At 58.7% G+C, this 15,194-nt stretch overlaps 1 protein-coding gene across 1 annotated transcript in view; it reads right to left on the bottom strand.

Annotated features, from left to right (window-relative positions):
• Positions 1–7,256: 7,256 nt before the first annotated feature.
• Positions 7,257–15,194, bottom strand: part of LOC107521478 (Fc receptor-like protein 1) — a 31,854-nt gene continuing 23,916 nt past the window's right edge. Inside the window, exons 9-17 of the mRNA XM_036234762.1 lie at positions 14,318–14,605; positions 13,874–14,152; positions 13,449–13,562; positions 12,538–12,565; positions 11,645–11,740; positions 11,474–11,556; positions 11,239–11,310; positions 10,705–10,736; positions 7,257–9,863 (exon numbers count right to left, since the gene is read on the bottom strand). Coding sequence (XP_036090655.1) covers positions 9,792–9,863; positions 10,705–10,736; positions 11,239–11,310; positions 11,474–11,556; positions 11,645–11,740; positions 12,538–12,565; positions 13,449–13,562; positions 13,874–14,152; positions 14,318–14,605 — 1,064 coding nt within the window. The 3' untranslated portion in view covers positions 7,257–9,791. The remainder of the gene's footprint in view (positions 9,864–10,704; positions 10,737–11,238; positions 11,311–11,473; positions 11,557–11,644; positions 11,741–12,537; positions 12,566–13,448; positions 13,563–13,873; positions 14,153–14,317; positions 14,606–15,194) is intronic.

The following is a 15,194-nucleotide window of genomic DNA, read 5'->3' as shown; positions in this document are numbered from 1 at the left end:
CTTCCGGGCAGAGCGGACGTTTTGTTGCTGGAAGAGACTCAGGCCGCGCTCTCATCTTCTAACTAGACTGAGCGTGGGCAGGAGGCTTGCAGCCCTAGGGCGCACGATTGTCGCCTTGTCAGGTGACATCAGGTCGTGGAGGCTTTGTCTCTGTAGAGGCAGGACCGCACCCGTGGGTGTCAGTAAGGACGAGGTAGGAACTTTGCAGGGGCCTCGAGGTGCTGTGAAGGCCTTCGTCAGCAGGTGCCGATGAGGCGCGGCTTTAGCTGGCCCGTAGGCACGCGGATGACCACCAGGGCTGCCGAGCGACAGAGCCTCGGGGGCAGCGAGGGCCCCGACGAAGGCCCGGGCCGGCCTCAGCGTCCTTTCTAGGCTGTCACAGCCGACGCAGATGTCCTTCACTAGTGGCGATCTCTGTCCGGATTTTAGGTGCTCGTGACTGAAATGGCATCTCGTAGCCATTAGCTTCCTGTGCGCTCCAGTGAGGACAGCTCCGAGCGGCCGGTGTCCGGCCAAGAAGGCTCCTTCTCTCAGTGGCCCCAAGACTCCACGCCGCGTTCCGGCTCCTCCTGCATCCACGTGGCTCCCTGGGCTCGGGGGCAGGAAGTAGTTAAGGAACCGCCGGGTCGGATTCGAGACCGGACTGTCGATGCTCATGGCACGCAGGGGTCACTGGCGCCCCGTGGGAGCGTGCCTGCCGTTCTTAGGGAATTCCGCAGGGAAGAAGGCCGGTCCCTGCGGGCACACGTGGGAAGGCCTGGCCCGCACGCGACCACCTGGCGCGGGCGTCAGGAGCGGGCCCGGCGGCTTCACTCCCGCGGCCTGCTGAGATGCGCTTTCCAGCCGGGATGCGGGCGGCGCCCGAGGCCGGTGCCATCTCACAGCACGTGGCCGCCACTCCTCCCGCCCCCGCTTGGTTCCCAACCGCCGTGTCAGAAGCACCACGCTCAGAGGGGAAGTGAAAACGAAGGGGTTTGAGTAGATTCAATGAGAAAGAGAGGTGAAAGAGAGGGGGTTTCCACGCACCCCCAAAATAGTGACCACCCGGCGTGGACGCTGGCCGGAGCTGGGAGGGCTCCCACGATCAGGCTTCAGTTGGGAGGTTCGGGGTCCCCGGCGCCCACTGCCTGGCGCCCTCCTGAAGCTGGACACAGGGTTGTCCTGTCCACGGTCCTTTCGTTTGCTGTGACCGGAACCCGGTCGTGCGCTCTGCAGAGCTGAGCGTGGGCCCCAGGAAAGGCCGCTGGCCCCAGGGCCGAGCTGCCTCTATGGCCCGGGGGGTGTGGACCCGCCCCGGGGAACTCTTCTCTGTCACCTTAGCGCTTTGGACTCGCGAGGGTCCTGGCATGAACCGGCTGCTTCTCTGCTGAGACGTCCGCACGGTGACGGCCCCCCGAACTCTCAGCTCCACCCATTGAAAACCTCCTCTGAGCCGAGACTGAGCAGGATTGGTCATCGGGGGTGAGGAGTTCCTTTAATTTCTTTAAATCTACTTTTAGGTCACAAAAATACTTTGATTTCATGCTTTATTTTGATTCTAACGTGTCTGGAATTTTTCCGACAAGGAGATGTAATCTTTAGACTTCAGTTTTTTCCCAGGGGCAGTGAAAGGGGCGTGTTGTAGAAGCTTTGTGGCATCTCGAGGTTAGAACTTGACTATTGGAGGGTCTTATGTTACAGTTTACTGTCGTCGCAGAACCTCTGAACGGCTGACTGGACTGAATTTGGGATGGAAAATGTAATTTGAAGCAAACTTCCAACCTGGAAACATGACATTTGTGTTAATTAACATATGTACATTTTTTCTGAATGCCAAATGACATTATTGGTGTTAATTAACATTTTTTTCCTGAGTTTTCTGGGAAAATCGTGCACCACTTCCTGCCAGTGGTACCATAAAGACGGCCACAGGAACAAGGCCGGTCCCGTGGAAGTGGCCTCATGCGCGTGGGTGACAGCTTCCGGGAACTCCTAGAAGTCGCTCCTGTTGGCAATGCAGAGACGCGAGATGGGGTCTGGAAAAATCGCAACAGCGTATGCACGCTCTTTCAGCAAGGGCGGCACGTGCGCCAGGAATTACGCTTGCCTCATAACGCGGCTTGCGAAGTGTGATCCCTTTTGCCGATATTTACACGCGCTTGTGCGCGCTCAGCACTGTTTCTTTAAACACATTTGGCAGAATTAGCAGTGAAGCTATCTGGGCCCGGAATTTTGTTGATGGAAAGTTTTAAATCACTGGTTTAATTTCTGTGATAGTTATAAGACTATTCAGGCGTTCTATTTCTTCTCATGTCCTTTTCAGTTTATTTTTCTAGTTTTCTCCCTGGGAATAAATATCACTTTTTCTAGGAACGTGTCCGTTTTATTTAACTTTCATTTTTGAATAAAGCTACATATCTTTTCATTTGATTTTTAGTAACTTCGGAATGTGTGATCACGACCCGCGTTTCCTTCCAGATATGTCATTCGCGCCCCTCCCTCTCCCCTTCGGCTCGCCCAGCCCGCGCGAAGGCTCGATTTGTCTCTTTCTTCTTCCGATTGTTAGCCACAGTGTCCTGCTTCTTCTGTGTCTTTGCGTGCATATTGCGTTTGACAATTTACTTAGAGAAATCATTTGAAACCGAAGTCGATTTTATTTTTTCCCAAGCGTATTGACTTTGTTAAAATCCTTTTTTTTTTTTTTTTTTTTTTTTTGGAAAAAAATCAAGAGTCTGGAGGCACTAGCGATATGGGGCCACCTTAATCCAAGTCCGAACACTATGGCTCTGAGGCCGCCGAAGTGACCATGGGCCAGACATCCATCTGTGCGTGGCCGGCTCACTCCCAGCGCCAGCAGCCCTGAGGCGGAGCTCTCCATGGTCCCTACCCCGCAGGAGGATGGTCACAGAGTCCCAAGAATTTGATAAACGCTAGACTTGGAATTTTGTTGCCAGCCTTACGAGGTTACTTCAGCCTCATCTTATTTAGTTAGTATGTCTTGTTAGTACATTCATGCTTTTTACCTTACGTAATTTTGCCTTTTCGGTGGTAGTTCACATTTTCAAACGGTCTGAGATCAGTCTGTGTGCAAGTAGAAACTGTTTGTTGAATAATTTATCTTTTAAAATGAACTTCAGCCTCCTCTCTAAGCCCTTTTGCACAATCACAAAAATTGATGATATGTTGGCTCTCAAAGAATACTTCAAAATATTTTACCGAGTAGATATGGTGTAAGTAATCTTCTCCCATCATAGTGCAACTGGTAATTTATAATACTAGGAAAAAACTAGATGCGTCTATAATATAAATTTATGGGAATTAAGTTTTAAGCTACCGATACATATACACATTTATAAGAGAAAGGAAAGCAAATGCATCGAATATCCGAATTGTTCAAAAGTATAAGACTAACAAGAACCGGAGGCGGCAGCTAACAAAGTTAAAAGCAGAATTCTAGAATTAGAAGGCAAAATGGGTAGATCAGATAATTCCGATAGCTTTACTTTTTAATTGAAAAAGGGGACACGCGTTTCCGATACTAATTTCATGAATTAAAAAAAAAGAAAGCGTGGAGTAACGACTGTAGATACGGGGGGAGCTGGAAGATCCGAGGGGACCTCCTTGCTCAATTCTGAGTCAGTAAATTTGGAACCTTAGGTGAAACGGATAATTTCCTGGGAAAACTCTCTGGGCGAGAAAGACACCGGGGATGGCGTGTGGCAGCCAGGATGGAGCACGTTCCGCGGCTTCGCGGACCTCGGCCTGCAGTGGCTTCGGGTTTGGTTCCCGCTGTGCCACGTGCCTGCCCCACCTCGGCGGGGGCTGAAGGAGCCCGCACGGTCCTAGGTCGCCGTCAGTCTGGCATGCGTTTCCGTGGTCACGAGGCCCCGGGAAGGGCCCTGGGCGACCAGCCCTCCCCTTAAATGCTCCTGCCAGGGAGCGACGTGCTCCTGCTCTGCCGACATGTCACTGGCCCTGTGTGACTTCAGAGACAGGAGACACAAACTCCCTGTGTGCCCCAAAGTGCAGGGGAGCTGGGTCCTGGTGGATGCTGGTGGCGCCTGCGACAAGACCCAGGGGCCCTGACTGACGGCCTGGCTGTGACCCCCGGGCCTCGGGCTGCTTGGCGGACCTCCTGGAACACCGCCCTCTGTGCCCGTGACGTAAGGAGGGCAGTCATCTCCTGAGCATCATCTCAGTAGGATGGAAGTTACTCTTCCAGGGTGCAGGTCAGAGGCAGAGGGGGGTGTGCACGTGTACGGACCCCCAGGGCTGGCCGTGGTCACCTAGACCTGCGGGTATCTCCCTGCCTGGGGCAGAGCAACCCCCTGGGCCGAGCTGACTACTCTGGTGGGTGTGGGGAGGGGGACCGTCCCTTTCCAATGATCTGGCAAGAAAGGGGACAAGGCTGTAGCCATGCCCCGAGGGACTGTTGGTGGATGCCTCGGCACTACTTGTGGGAACCCCCCACACAGTGGGGACCACGGGAGGCGTCCCCAGAGGAGCCAGACACAGTCAGCTGACATCATCACCTGGCTCTGGGCGGGCGAGACGGGCCTTTCCCGGAGGCCTTCCTGCTGGGCCACAGTTTTACATGTTTCGTAAATTTTATTCTGATGTGAAGACACAGGTGACTATGGGATTCCATCCCGTTCCTCCTCGCTTTCGCAAAGCAGGTCTCGCCGTAAAACAGCATTACACGCGAGGACGCGACCTGGGGCCGGTTTTCTCCTGACTCCAGTGGCGCGGCGCTGGTTCCAGACAGTGTTACCAGAGAAAACCCTTTTGCCCTCATTCATAGACTCGTAGCTAATAATGACCAATTTTGAAGAGTACACACCGAAGGACCAAGGCCAGACATGCTGGTAACACCCCTGCGACTTCAGGACGACCTTGGTCCAGGTGCTGGGTTAGTGGCTTCCGCCTCCAGCCGCTTGGGGTGAGGCTCCTGCACCTGGACCTCACGCGAAGCCTGAACCCTGAGCTTGATCCCCACAGGGGGGCGGCCCGACGACCCAGGCACGTCCTTGCCAGCACCAGGCACCTTTCGCCCACCCAAGGTGCGTAGGGCTCAGCCCCTCAAAGTGACATGAGCAGCTGTGCTCAGCCGCCCGCCAGGGTTCGCGGGGGCGGGCTGGGGCGACAGAGCCATCCTCTAAAGCAAAGCACCAACCGGAATGGACACACACAGCAGGCCGAGTCCTCTTCAGACGAAGGACCCCAAGGCCCTGGGACTCGAACCTGGCTTTCGAGGACCTCAGCAGTTGTCACCTTTCCTCCAACTGTCTCCCTACAGTGGGACCTTAACCCAGGTCTCTGGTGATGGATCGCGACCCCACAAGCCTCAGGAGAGTTCCGGAAATGTAGGAATGAGCACGTAGCAGCAAGGTCACTCACCGAGAGGCGTCTGATCCGAGCTGTTTCCTTTCTCAAAGTGAAAGTGGCAACCGAGGGCCCGGAGGCGGCAGCAAGAGCAGAAGCGCGGTGGCGGTGGCCTCGACAGAAGTGGCCCAGGCGGCCCCTGGGGAGCGGTGGCGAGCACGCCCCACCACGAGCTACTGAGCCCTGGGCAGATGCTGTCACGAGACCGAAGCCTCTTAGTCATAACGAAGACTGCCACCCAATGGCACTCACTGCCCAGGAGCCCAGGTGCCAATGCCGTGGCGCCGGCTTTAGAGCAAAGGCCTCACAGTGCCCAGGCGAGCGACGGGCCGGGAGACAGGAAGGCTCGGACCGGCGGCCGCCCGGACCTTCCTGTGCCCGGGCCCTCGTTCCCGCAGGTTCCGGGGTCCAGGCCGGTCACGCCCACCCTTTGGTTCCGGGCTAGGGACTTGGGCTCAGAGTGTCGCCAGCAGCGGGCTGCATGCTGGACCTCTGTCGCGTCGTCCCCGGAGAGGAAGCGAGTGTCTTGTGAGCAGCAGGACAGGGCCGGCCCCAGCTGGCTCTGCGTCGTCACGGTCGTTGTCGCCATGCGGTGTGGCTGTGGTCGTAGTTTTCAGGGTTTTATAATTATTTTGCACAATGTGGCGTGCCGATGCTGGACGGAACGTGACCTCGGAGTGCTACGTCCTGGGTGATAACTGTGGCCTTCGGAGCGGATCGTGTCTGTCGACGGCCTCCTGGAGCAGAGTCGGCCAGCAGGGATCTGGCCGCCAGCTGTGTGGACACCTCTGGGCCCGGCCCATCTGCTGCAGTGTGCTCCGTGAATTCCTGGGAGTGCGCGGGGCCCCACGCAGGCCACAGTGCGTGATGGAAATTCAGACTGGGAACGCCCGACAACCGCTGTCCGTCACCTCCCTGCGGGGCGGGCGACGGAGGCGCTTCCAGAGGTCCCTTCTGGAAGGGCTGGCTCCACGTTTCCTCCAGGCGGTCAGAGGGCAGGACAATTCTGATTTCAGATGGTGATGGTTTTAGGGGGCTGACGTTTCGCAGAGCTCACGTGTTTCTTCTTTGCCCTCGGTGGCCGCATCACAGACCCCTCCTGAGAAGGGGGTGCTGTTCCCTGGGGGGTGCGGGGGGGGGTCCCGCGTGGAGCGCGAGGGGGGAGCACAGGGTGGCCTGGTGGGCTCTTTGTGGCATCTGCAACAGGGAGCCGTCCCCCCTCCCCCGTACAAGTGTCCCCCAGGAAGGGGGCCGGGCTCCCTGGGGACTGTAGGTGCGCAGAGCCCCAGGGATCAAAGGCAATTCAGTCGGAAGCTTCCACTTTCTGTTTGAATTGTCTGTCTGCGGGTTTTTCAGAAGGTGGACGGGTTATGGCTTCCAGGCAGGGGGGTCAATGGCTGCGGGGGCTGGGACCCCGCGTCACCGGAACCGCCAGCCCCCACGGTGCCACCGCACAGCTCCCTGCGCCTCTTCCTGGCGGCCGAACGTGGGGAGGGGGGCGCCGGCAGGAGAGAAACCAAGGGGCGGGCTCCAGCTTACACCCCGGCTTTCAATCCTGACTCCCATCCAAGGGCTTTGCTCGCTCTTCCCACAGGGCCCACCATCAGCCCCGCCCCCAGTTAGCAGGGGTGTGACCCCCAGGAAGAGGGAGCTTCTATTCATTCACTCGGTGATGGACAGATGTCACATAGCTTTTAAAATGTGGAACCAAACAGATAAGAAAAAGGGGACTTCTCCCATCACAGACAAAGGAAGTGAAAATAGAGCCCTGAACATGAAACAGACACTGCTGGTTCCCGGCGAGGCGCGCGAGGGGAGGCGTCACCCTAAATCAGCTTTACGAACTTGGCATTTAAAACCCGCACTAGAAGACAGTGCCTTGGGTCTGCGCAGGGCAGAAGCTTGAAACTGAAACACCTGCCCCAAATCTGGACTGTGAGAGGAATTTCCTTTTAACAGATGAACGGGCTGATGGAAAAAAATTTACTTACTGGCACAGAGAGATGACAAGAAGGCTTGTGTAAGTGTGAGCTCTGGGGGAGGTAGAAAGTTTCCCCTGAAATGACAAAACTGTGCCACTCTCGTGGGTCTGGTCTGGGAAACCCCAGATAAGGAGGTATCATACAAATTGATCCTGGTTCAGCGACTGCCCTCGGCTTAGAAGCAGCAAATACAAGATGGGTTTTGAGGGACACATCATAAGCCCGGCTCACGCAGAGTCCCGACACCTCGCTGATCACAAACCACCAAGTTATGATGACCAACATTCAAGATGAATGACACATACAGGCTTAAATACCTAGAATTCCAGGCGGAAGAACTACCTAAGGGTTATGACAACTTCAATATATTTAAACTACTTATGGCTAAAATAATAAAATGAAGTAGCAAGCCCATGCAGTAAAATACTATAAATTACAAAAAAGGTGAATTTGAAAAGAGATAATAATGCTAATTTATTTCTTGAGTACTTACTCTTTAATAAGTAGGCTTTTAAGCAATTTAAATGGGCTTAGATCATTCTCAGAATAACATCCATTAGGTACAATTGCTATCTCAAGTTTAAGCATGAAAAAAACACACATGGAGGTGAATTATTTTGACCAAACTGCAGGGCTAGTCAATGGCAGAGCAAAATGTGAATACAGATGATTCTTCGGAAACCGTGCTGTAGGGAACCTGACCTTCCGTGTCTTAAAATGAACTGTCATGACAAAGTGCGGCGAGGGAGCAGAGGAAACGCCTGCTTCGTCCGCAACGGAAAGACGGTTAAAACGCAGAATGTGCACTGGGCGCGTCCACAGGGGCAGGGAGGGAGGTGAGGGAACTTTCGGGGGTGATGGAAATGTTTGAAATCGTGATAGGCGCTTGGAGAGAACCGTGCGGGCGCCCCCCCGCCCCCCCCCCCCCCCCCCCCCCGCGCGCTTCGCAATGCGCAAATCGAACCTCAACGAACAGTTCCTCGCATGACTGTGAGAAAAGGACAAGTGAAAACACAGAGAACGGCGCGGGGTCGACGAGGAGGCTTTCAGGAGACCCGCTCGGGAGCGGTGAGTGATGGAGGGACACCGCCCGCGCCAGTCGTCTCCGAGTTCTGAGCAGCCTCTCCGCTCTCGCCACGGCCGGTCGGGCGCCGTCGGGGGGGCCTGGGAACCGACGCGCCCTCACGGAGATCAGCTTCACGGCATTTAGCAAAAACATCCCATGCGCGCACCTTAAAGCGTGGCAATCCCCGACTTGCAAGTTGACCCTTCAGGTGAATCCTCAGGAATGTGTAACTATGTTGGTACAAGGATGTGTAATGTTGGTTTCACAAAAGTTTTGGAAACCACCTCGCTGTCCACCGGCGGTCGAAAGGGTTCGAGCGTACCGCGACTGTCTCGTAGTGCGCCGAACGCATCCGTCAAAGGGTTTTAAGGTTGCTGTGTGTGTTTTACCAGCCTCTTCAAATAGTACGGTAGATCTATACACAGACGAGAATGTTCCACCACAGTTTCTTAAATGGGTAGATTTCTACATGTTTCTATATATTTACACGTACGTGTGAATGTGTGTACAAAAACAGAAAAATACGTGCAGGGCTCGGATCTCAACGACGCCTGGTTTACAGAGCGGGCACAGGGAGGACCGGCCTTCTACATCACAAGCTTCGAATCGTCTCACTTTGCAAGAGTTGGCATACGACTGATTCAGAATGCACACACAAGCGCCAGACCATATTAGTACATGTTTTAAAAATGTTTGAATTTTTTAAAAAAGATTATTTTCATAAAGCTTCTAGAGGCTGCGACAAATTCAGAACTTTGGCTGTGGTACAACTTACAAAGATTATATCTCATTATAAACACGGGGCATCCAGGCCCGTCATACAAAAGGTGTCACTAAAATCACGTGTCCCTACCATAACTTTCTGTGTAACTTTGTTCTCATTCTGGTTTGGTGACAGTGACCCCCAGTGCACCAAGCCACATCTCTCACGGGGAAGGGGCTGGTCACCCTAAGGGACAGGCTGGAGCCGGCGACCGCGGAGCAGAGGCGGCGCCTGGACAGAAGGAGGGAGGCAGCTCTGCGTCCGGGGCCGGCCCACGAGCTCACTCCCCCAGCTCCGTGCTCCCTGGGCCTCACGGTCCCGCCACCCAAGGTCCCGAGTGCTCTTCTTCTGCCCCCTTTCCTCTCGTGAAAAGAAGCCAGAGCGCCATTCGACCTGGGCCTGAGAGACGCCACAGGAACCGGGTCGGGGGCCAAAGTCCTTCCGTCTCCCGCCCCTGTGTCGGCCCAGCCCCGGGGCCCCTCCGGGGCGCGAGCCGCCGCTGCCCCTGTGAGCAGATGTCGCGGAGGACAGCGCCTGACGAGGCGAGCGCGGAGGCAGGTCCCGGATCTCCGCGGACGCGCTCGGGCGTGGGGGGCTTGCACGGGCGGAGCCCCACGCTTCACATGGCGTCCTCGTAGTCCTCATCGGTCACGCACGGCTTCTTCAGTCCCGCATAGATGACCGCGGAGTACTAGGGGCAAAGGCACAGGGTGGGCCGGAGCAGGGCGCCGTGCAGGGCGCCCCCCGCCAGCTCGCCCCGCACCGGCCCGGCTGCGTGGGGTCACGTGCGTGTGCTCTGGGGCGTGGCCCCAGGCCGGTTTTCAAGGGCCTGCACCCCACAGCCAGGCTTCAGGGGCGCCCCTGCCCGAAGGCAGACGGACAGCCTGGCCCGGCCTCCTCCCAGACTCTGGGCCCCCGTCAGGCCGTTGCGTGGGCTCTCGCTCTTTTAAGGATGTTGGCATTTTGTATTCAGAAACTGAATTTAGCGTGCCACAGGAGTTTGCCAAAGACTTGAATTCAGTCCTGAGACGACCGGCTGTCACCCCACGCTAGACAGAGTTATAAAGCCCCCGCCGTGCGTGAGGAGTTGGAATGTTCTGCAATTTTCTGAAAGCATTTTTGAACCATCAGTGATGGATTGTTCGAAGGTTAGAAACTGCTGATTTTTAATGATTGGAGTCACTATTGGTTTGGCTTCCTTCACTGCTAATTTGGGGTCCTGCGTGGTTAACCTGCAGCGGAGCTGTGTGTCCACTGGGACTCTTAGATGGGGCTTACGCTGCGGTCTGGTCACGAGCCGCCACGTGTCCGTGGCTAAAGGACATGTGTACGTGAGCCTCCCGGGTGTCCCCGTACGGTGGCACGCCACGTTCTAGCCCAGTGTTTCATCCCCACTGCACGGGAGATAAGGGAGGAGGCAGACCACGATCTTCCGTTTTCCCCGAGTGGCCATGATTTGAAGAGGTGGACGGCCAGTCCCCGGGAGGGAGAGAGCGCACGTGGAGGAAAGAGCGCGCCACGGCCCCGCTCACCTTGTCCTCGGGCTCTGTCCTCAGGGGCTCTGCTGCGGGGAAAAGCACGGCCGTGAGGTCCCACTCACGCCCAAGGCCCGTCGCTAGGTGGGGCTGATGCAGGCGGCTTCCTGTCCTGCCTGCGCCCCGCGGGGTCGGTTCCATTAGCGCTGGCCGCCTCACTTTTCCACCTGTCAAACGCGACCGCCTTCCCGCGCGGGGCAATCGCAGCCTGGGGGTGGGCGGCGAGCAGGTCCCTCCCGGCATTCATACCCCCCGGCACGCCGGGGCCCCCGCGCGTGGGACAGGGCCACGGAGCTGTGGGGGGCCTATGGCGGGCACGGGGCCGCGCCAAGGGGACGGCAGAAGCCGCCACCCACGCTGCTTCGCCTGGCCGTGCGGTGGGCCGCACCCACGGGCCCGGGCAGCGCAGGGCGGGCCGCAGGCGGGGTCCGGGCCACAGTCCCGCCCTCGGGCCCAGGGCCGAGGCAGCCACGCCCGCACGTGGACGCAGCCCGGCGCCTCAGTCCGGGAAGGACGACAGTCACGCCGTACCTGCCGCCGACGGCTGCTCCTGCTGCAGGTGATACACCAGCGAGTAAATCTCGTCTCCGCCTCCGACGTTCACTGCAAGAGAAAGAAGAGGCACCGCCATGCAGCACCCCCTTCCTGCCCTCGACCGCGCCCGCCCCCATCACGGCCCTGAGGACGGAGGGCCATCTGTCTGCAGGCGGGGCCGGCAGACCCTCGTCGCTCCGCCTCCTGCGGGCAGGCCGCCCAGGAGCCTCACCGTTCTCGTACGTGGGCCGTGGCCGCACGGGGACAGCCGAGTTGAGGTACGTGGATTCTCTGGGTGGGGGGACGGCCGGGCTCCTGCAAGCACAGAAACACATGCTGCCCATCCGGGACAGCATTCAGATGCCCCGGATGTCACCGTCGGGGTCACGAGTACGACACTGACCGGGGAGAGCACTGCGAGACAGCAGCCTGAGCAGGACGCATGCTTCTGGGGACGTGAGCAGTCGGCACGGCTGACGGTCCGAACCCTCTTCGTGGGCTGCATTGGGCACAGAGCGTGTCACCAGAGTGCGACCTCCCAGAGGGTGAGGTCCTTCCCCCACCGGCTCCCTGGGGTGTCGCCCTGCCCAGAACTGGGGCATCCACAGCGCAGGTGCTCAGCGAATCTGCACGAGGAAACACCGAGGCACCGGCTGGAAGGCCGCGGCAGGCGGACCGCGCCCGCGCAGGGCACTGCGTTCGGCGGGGTGGCGCCCCGGAGGAGCCCGCTCTGTGCCGGGAGCGAACCGGCTTCGTCGGCAGAGGCAATGACCAGCGGCAACATGTGTCCCCTGAGCACTGATGTCCCACAGGGACGCGTTTTAACCACCTTTCCTCCCTCTAAACTTCTGACCGGTGTTCTCGTCAGACTTTCCAGCACATTCACTACTCCCTGGCCTGCGAAACGTGCATGTCCCTTAACTGTTCCAAGTCCTTTGTGACTCTCGAGATTTCCCCGTATTTTCATGCCTTTCAGCACTCGACAGAATGACTGACAGACCCTCAGACGCTGGGCGACTGAACAAATGCGTGAAACGAATCACAGTAATGTGACTTCCTTATTCTGCAGATTCGGTGATGGCGATGTATTAGGAAGAATAACGAAAGGCTGTGAATTGATTAGTTAACATATAAAAGAGGAAGAGGAGCAAATGGACATTCACGGCTGCCAGTGGCAGAGCTCTGGACTGGCAGTTTTGGAGACAACATAGAAAAAGCTCTCGAGAGAGGACAGGCTGAATCTTTAAGTAGGGTTTTCTGCGTGATCAGTGCTGACGGAGGACGCGCAGGCCTCACCTGGGCGCGTTGCCGGCCGGACGTCTTCCTGCAAGACAGAAACACGAGCACACGTCGACGGGGAACCCGCCCGTCAAAGGTGCCACCGCGTGCCCAGAGGACATCTCGGCGCCCGTTCAGGCAGACCTTCCATCTCACAGATGAAGAGACTCAGGTCTCGGACCATCGAGCAGGCTTCCCGGTGACAGAGACCCTGGAGCGGGGGGCCCTCTGAGACCCCACACCCACGACGCGGCCACACCACCCAATCTCGTCATGACACGAGCCCTCAGGAGCAGGCCTGGCTGCAGCCGCGTCACGGGTGGGGCGAGGGGCCCAAAGATGAGCACCTCGGGGTGCGAGCGGGACTGTCCCCCTGCCCCCTCCGCCCGTCCGCAGCGTGGAGACGAAGGCGGAGCACGCGACTCGGCATGTCATCGCCGGCCGTGGGAAAGTGTGGCACGCGACAGCGTGGTTCCCTGATGACGCGTAACGGAACCGCAGGCCGTGCGGCCAGGCGAGCTGAAGGGACGCGGCCAGGGGTAGAATGCGGGGGACAGGGCGGGCGCCAGCGCTCCAGGGGAGCACGCAGGTGATCAGGGTGAGTGAGCTGCGAGGAGGCATCACGTGCCCGCTGACCTCGGCTCTCTCTGTCATGTAAATAGCAGTTATGGTTATGTAAATAATAGCTACAACAGGTAAACCACAGGAGCACAGGGTCTGAGCTGAATGTCAGCTGCCAACACAACTCAACTCGAGAGGCCAGAGAACTCGCCCAGCTGGCGCGGCGTCGGGGGCGCTGGGCTTGCAGGCAGACCCGGGGGCGGTGGCAGCAGAGCACTCGTCCCTGACTGTCCCCATGCCATAGGTCCCGCCTAATTCTGTGAGAACAAGGGTCGCAGCACCAAAACGCCATCTCTATAAATACCAACCTACTTTTCTCTTGAGCCAACAGTAAAACAACAGGGCTGCCATGCCGAGACCCAGGGAGCCGAGCGGCGCCCCGACGATGACCGAAGTAGGTCCCTTTCTGTCCGCTGCGGGCGCTGAGGGGAAAAGAGGCATGAGTGGCCGAGGAGGAGGCCTGGACGTGGGGGGCAGATGCCTGAGCTGCCTCAAGGCCAAGGGCTGCTCTTCGAGGGGGAGGGTGTGGTGGGACCGATTACCTAGGGACTTGGAGCTTGTCACTGCTGAAGGCCAGTCCCCACGTCCCATCCCCCTCCACACACCTGCCAGCACAGCATCACCCGCCAAAGCGCCATCCGTAGCAGGACCAGAGGCGCGCGAGGTCAGCGACCCCCTCCCCAGGCGCTGGGGGAGGGGCCCCGACTGAGGCGCTCTGTAGCCTGAGCCACACCTGTGACGTTGAATGTCACCGCCTCGCTGCGCTGGGCCCCCAGGCCGTTGTCGGCCTCACAGAAGTAGTTTCCAGAATGTTCTTCGGTCACAGAGAGGTTGAGGGACGCGCCTCCTCCAGAGGGGGCCTGGCTGCTTCCCAGGGAGTCGCCCCCGCGGTAAAACCGGTACAGGATGGGCGGCGAGCCTCGCGGGGCCTCGCAGTGGAGCCGGAGCACGTCCCCCGGCTCGGCGCGGGCCCCGGAAGCCCCGACGGTGAGCACGGGGCGCGACGCAGGGACTGCGGGGTGGGAGGGGGGGGCGGGCGGTCAATGCGGGGCTCCGATGGGCGACAGACTCGTGACCTCTGCCCACAGAGCCTCAGCCGCCTTTGACGTCCTTGGGGGCCAGGGGAACATGGCCCCGTGTGGGCCCCGCTGGCGGGCCCAGGGGCAGGGGGCCGTACCTGTGACAGTGACGCTGACCAGCCCGCTGAGACAGGGGCCACGGCCGTTGTCAGCCGCGCAGTAATACAGCTCCGCATCACTCTCTTTCACCGCAGGAACCTCGAACTCCGCCGTCAGGGAGCGCTGGGTCCTCGTCTCCAGGGCTAGACCCAAGGCCCCTTTGTACCAGACGAAGGTGACTTCTCCTGTGCCCCCAGCCACCAAGCAGACGAGCACCAGCTTCTGTCCCTCCACTGCGCGTCCCCCTGGGGGCCGTGTCTCCAAGCTCACGTTGTACACAGAGACTCCTGCGCAACCAGGATGACACAGGGGCCTGAGCACGGGGGGTTCAGGGACAGAGAGTCGGGGTCCCCGCCCTGGAGGCGGCCTTGGGCAGAGTCCATAATTCGCATGGTTCAGTGGGGGTGGGGGGCTTTCCGCTGACTGCAGTGGGTGCCGCGTGGGCTGATGGCGAGGATGCCACGGTGCCAGCAGGGAGGAGGCGGCGTCGCCTCTGCCCCGGACGGCGGTTCCCCCAGAACCCTGAGAAGCCCGGCTCGTGTTTTCTAAGGCGCAGTGACACGGCTCCAAGTCCCGGCTGCCAGTCCCCTTGCCTGGGTTTGGGTGCCGGTTCCAGCTCTGCGCCCCGAGCGGGGCCGCTGCCTGGCGGCGTGTGTGCGCGTGCGTGTGTGCATGTGTGCGTGTGCATGTCTGCGCACATGTGTGTGTGGTGCACGTGCGTGACGTGAATGCACGCATGTGAGTGTGCATGTCTGTGCATGTGTGCACGCACGCGTGTGTGTTTATGGCCCGCCTTCGCCGACGCTGAGTTCCGAGCGGGGAAGGCCCTGCCTCGTGCAGGTGGTGGACACCGGCTTCGAGGCCCCGAAGGCGCGG

Source organism: Rousettus aegyptiacus, unplaced genomic scaffold (assembly GCF_014176215.1).
Source record: "Rousettus aegyptiacus isolate mRouAeg1 unplaced genomic scaffold, mRouAeg1.p scaffold_m13_p_17, whole genome shotgun sequence".
Taxonomy (NCBI): domain Eukaryota; kingdom Metazoa; phylum Chordata; class Mammalia; order Chiroptera; family Pteropodidae; genus Rousettus; species Rousettus aegyptiacus.
This window is presented reverse-complemented; position numbering and strand designations above follow the sequence as displayed.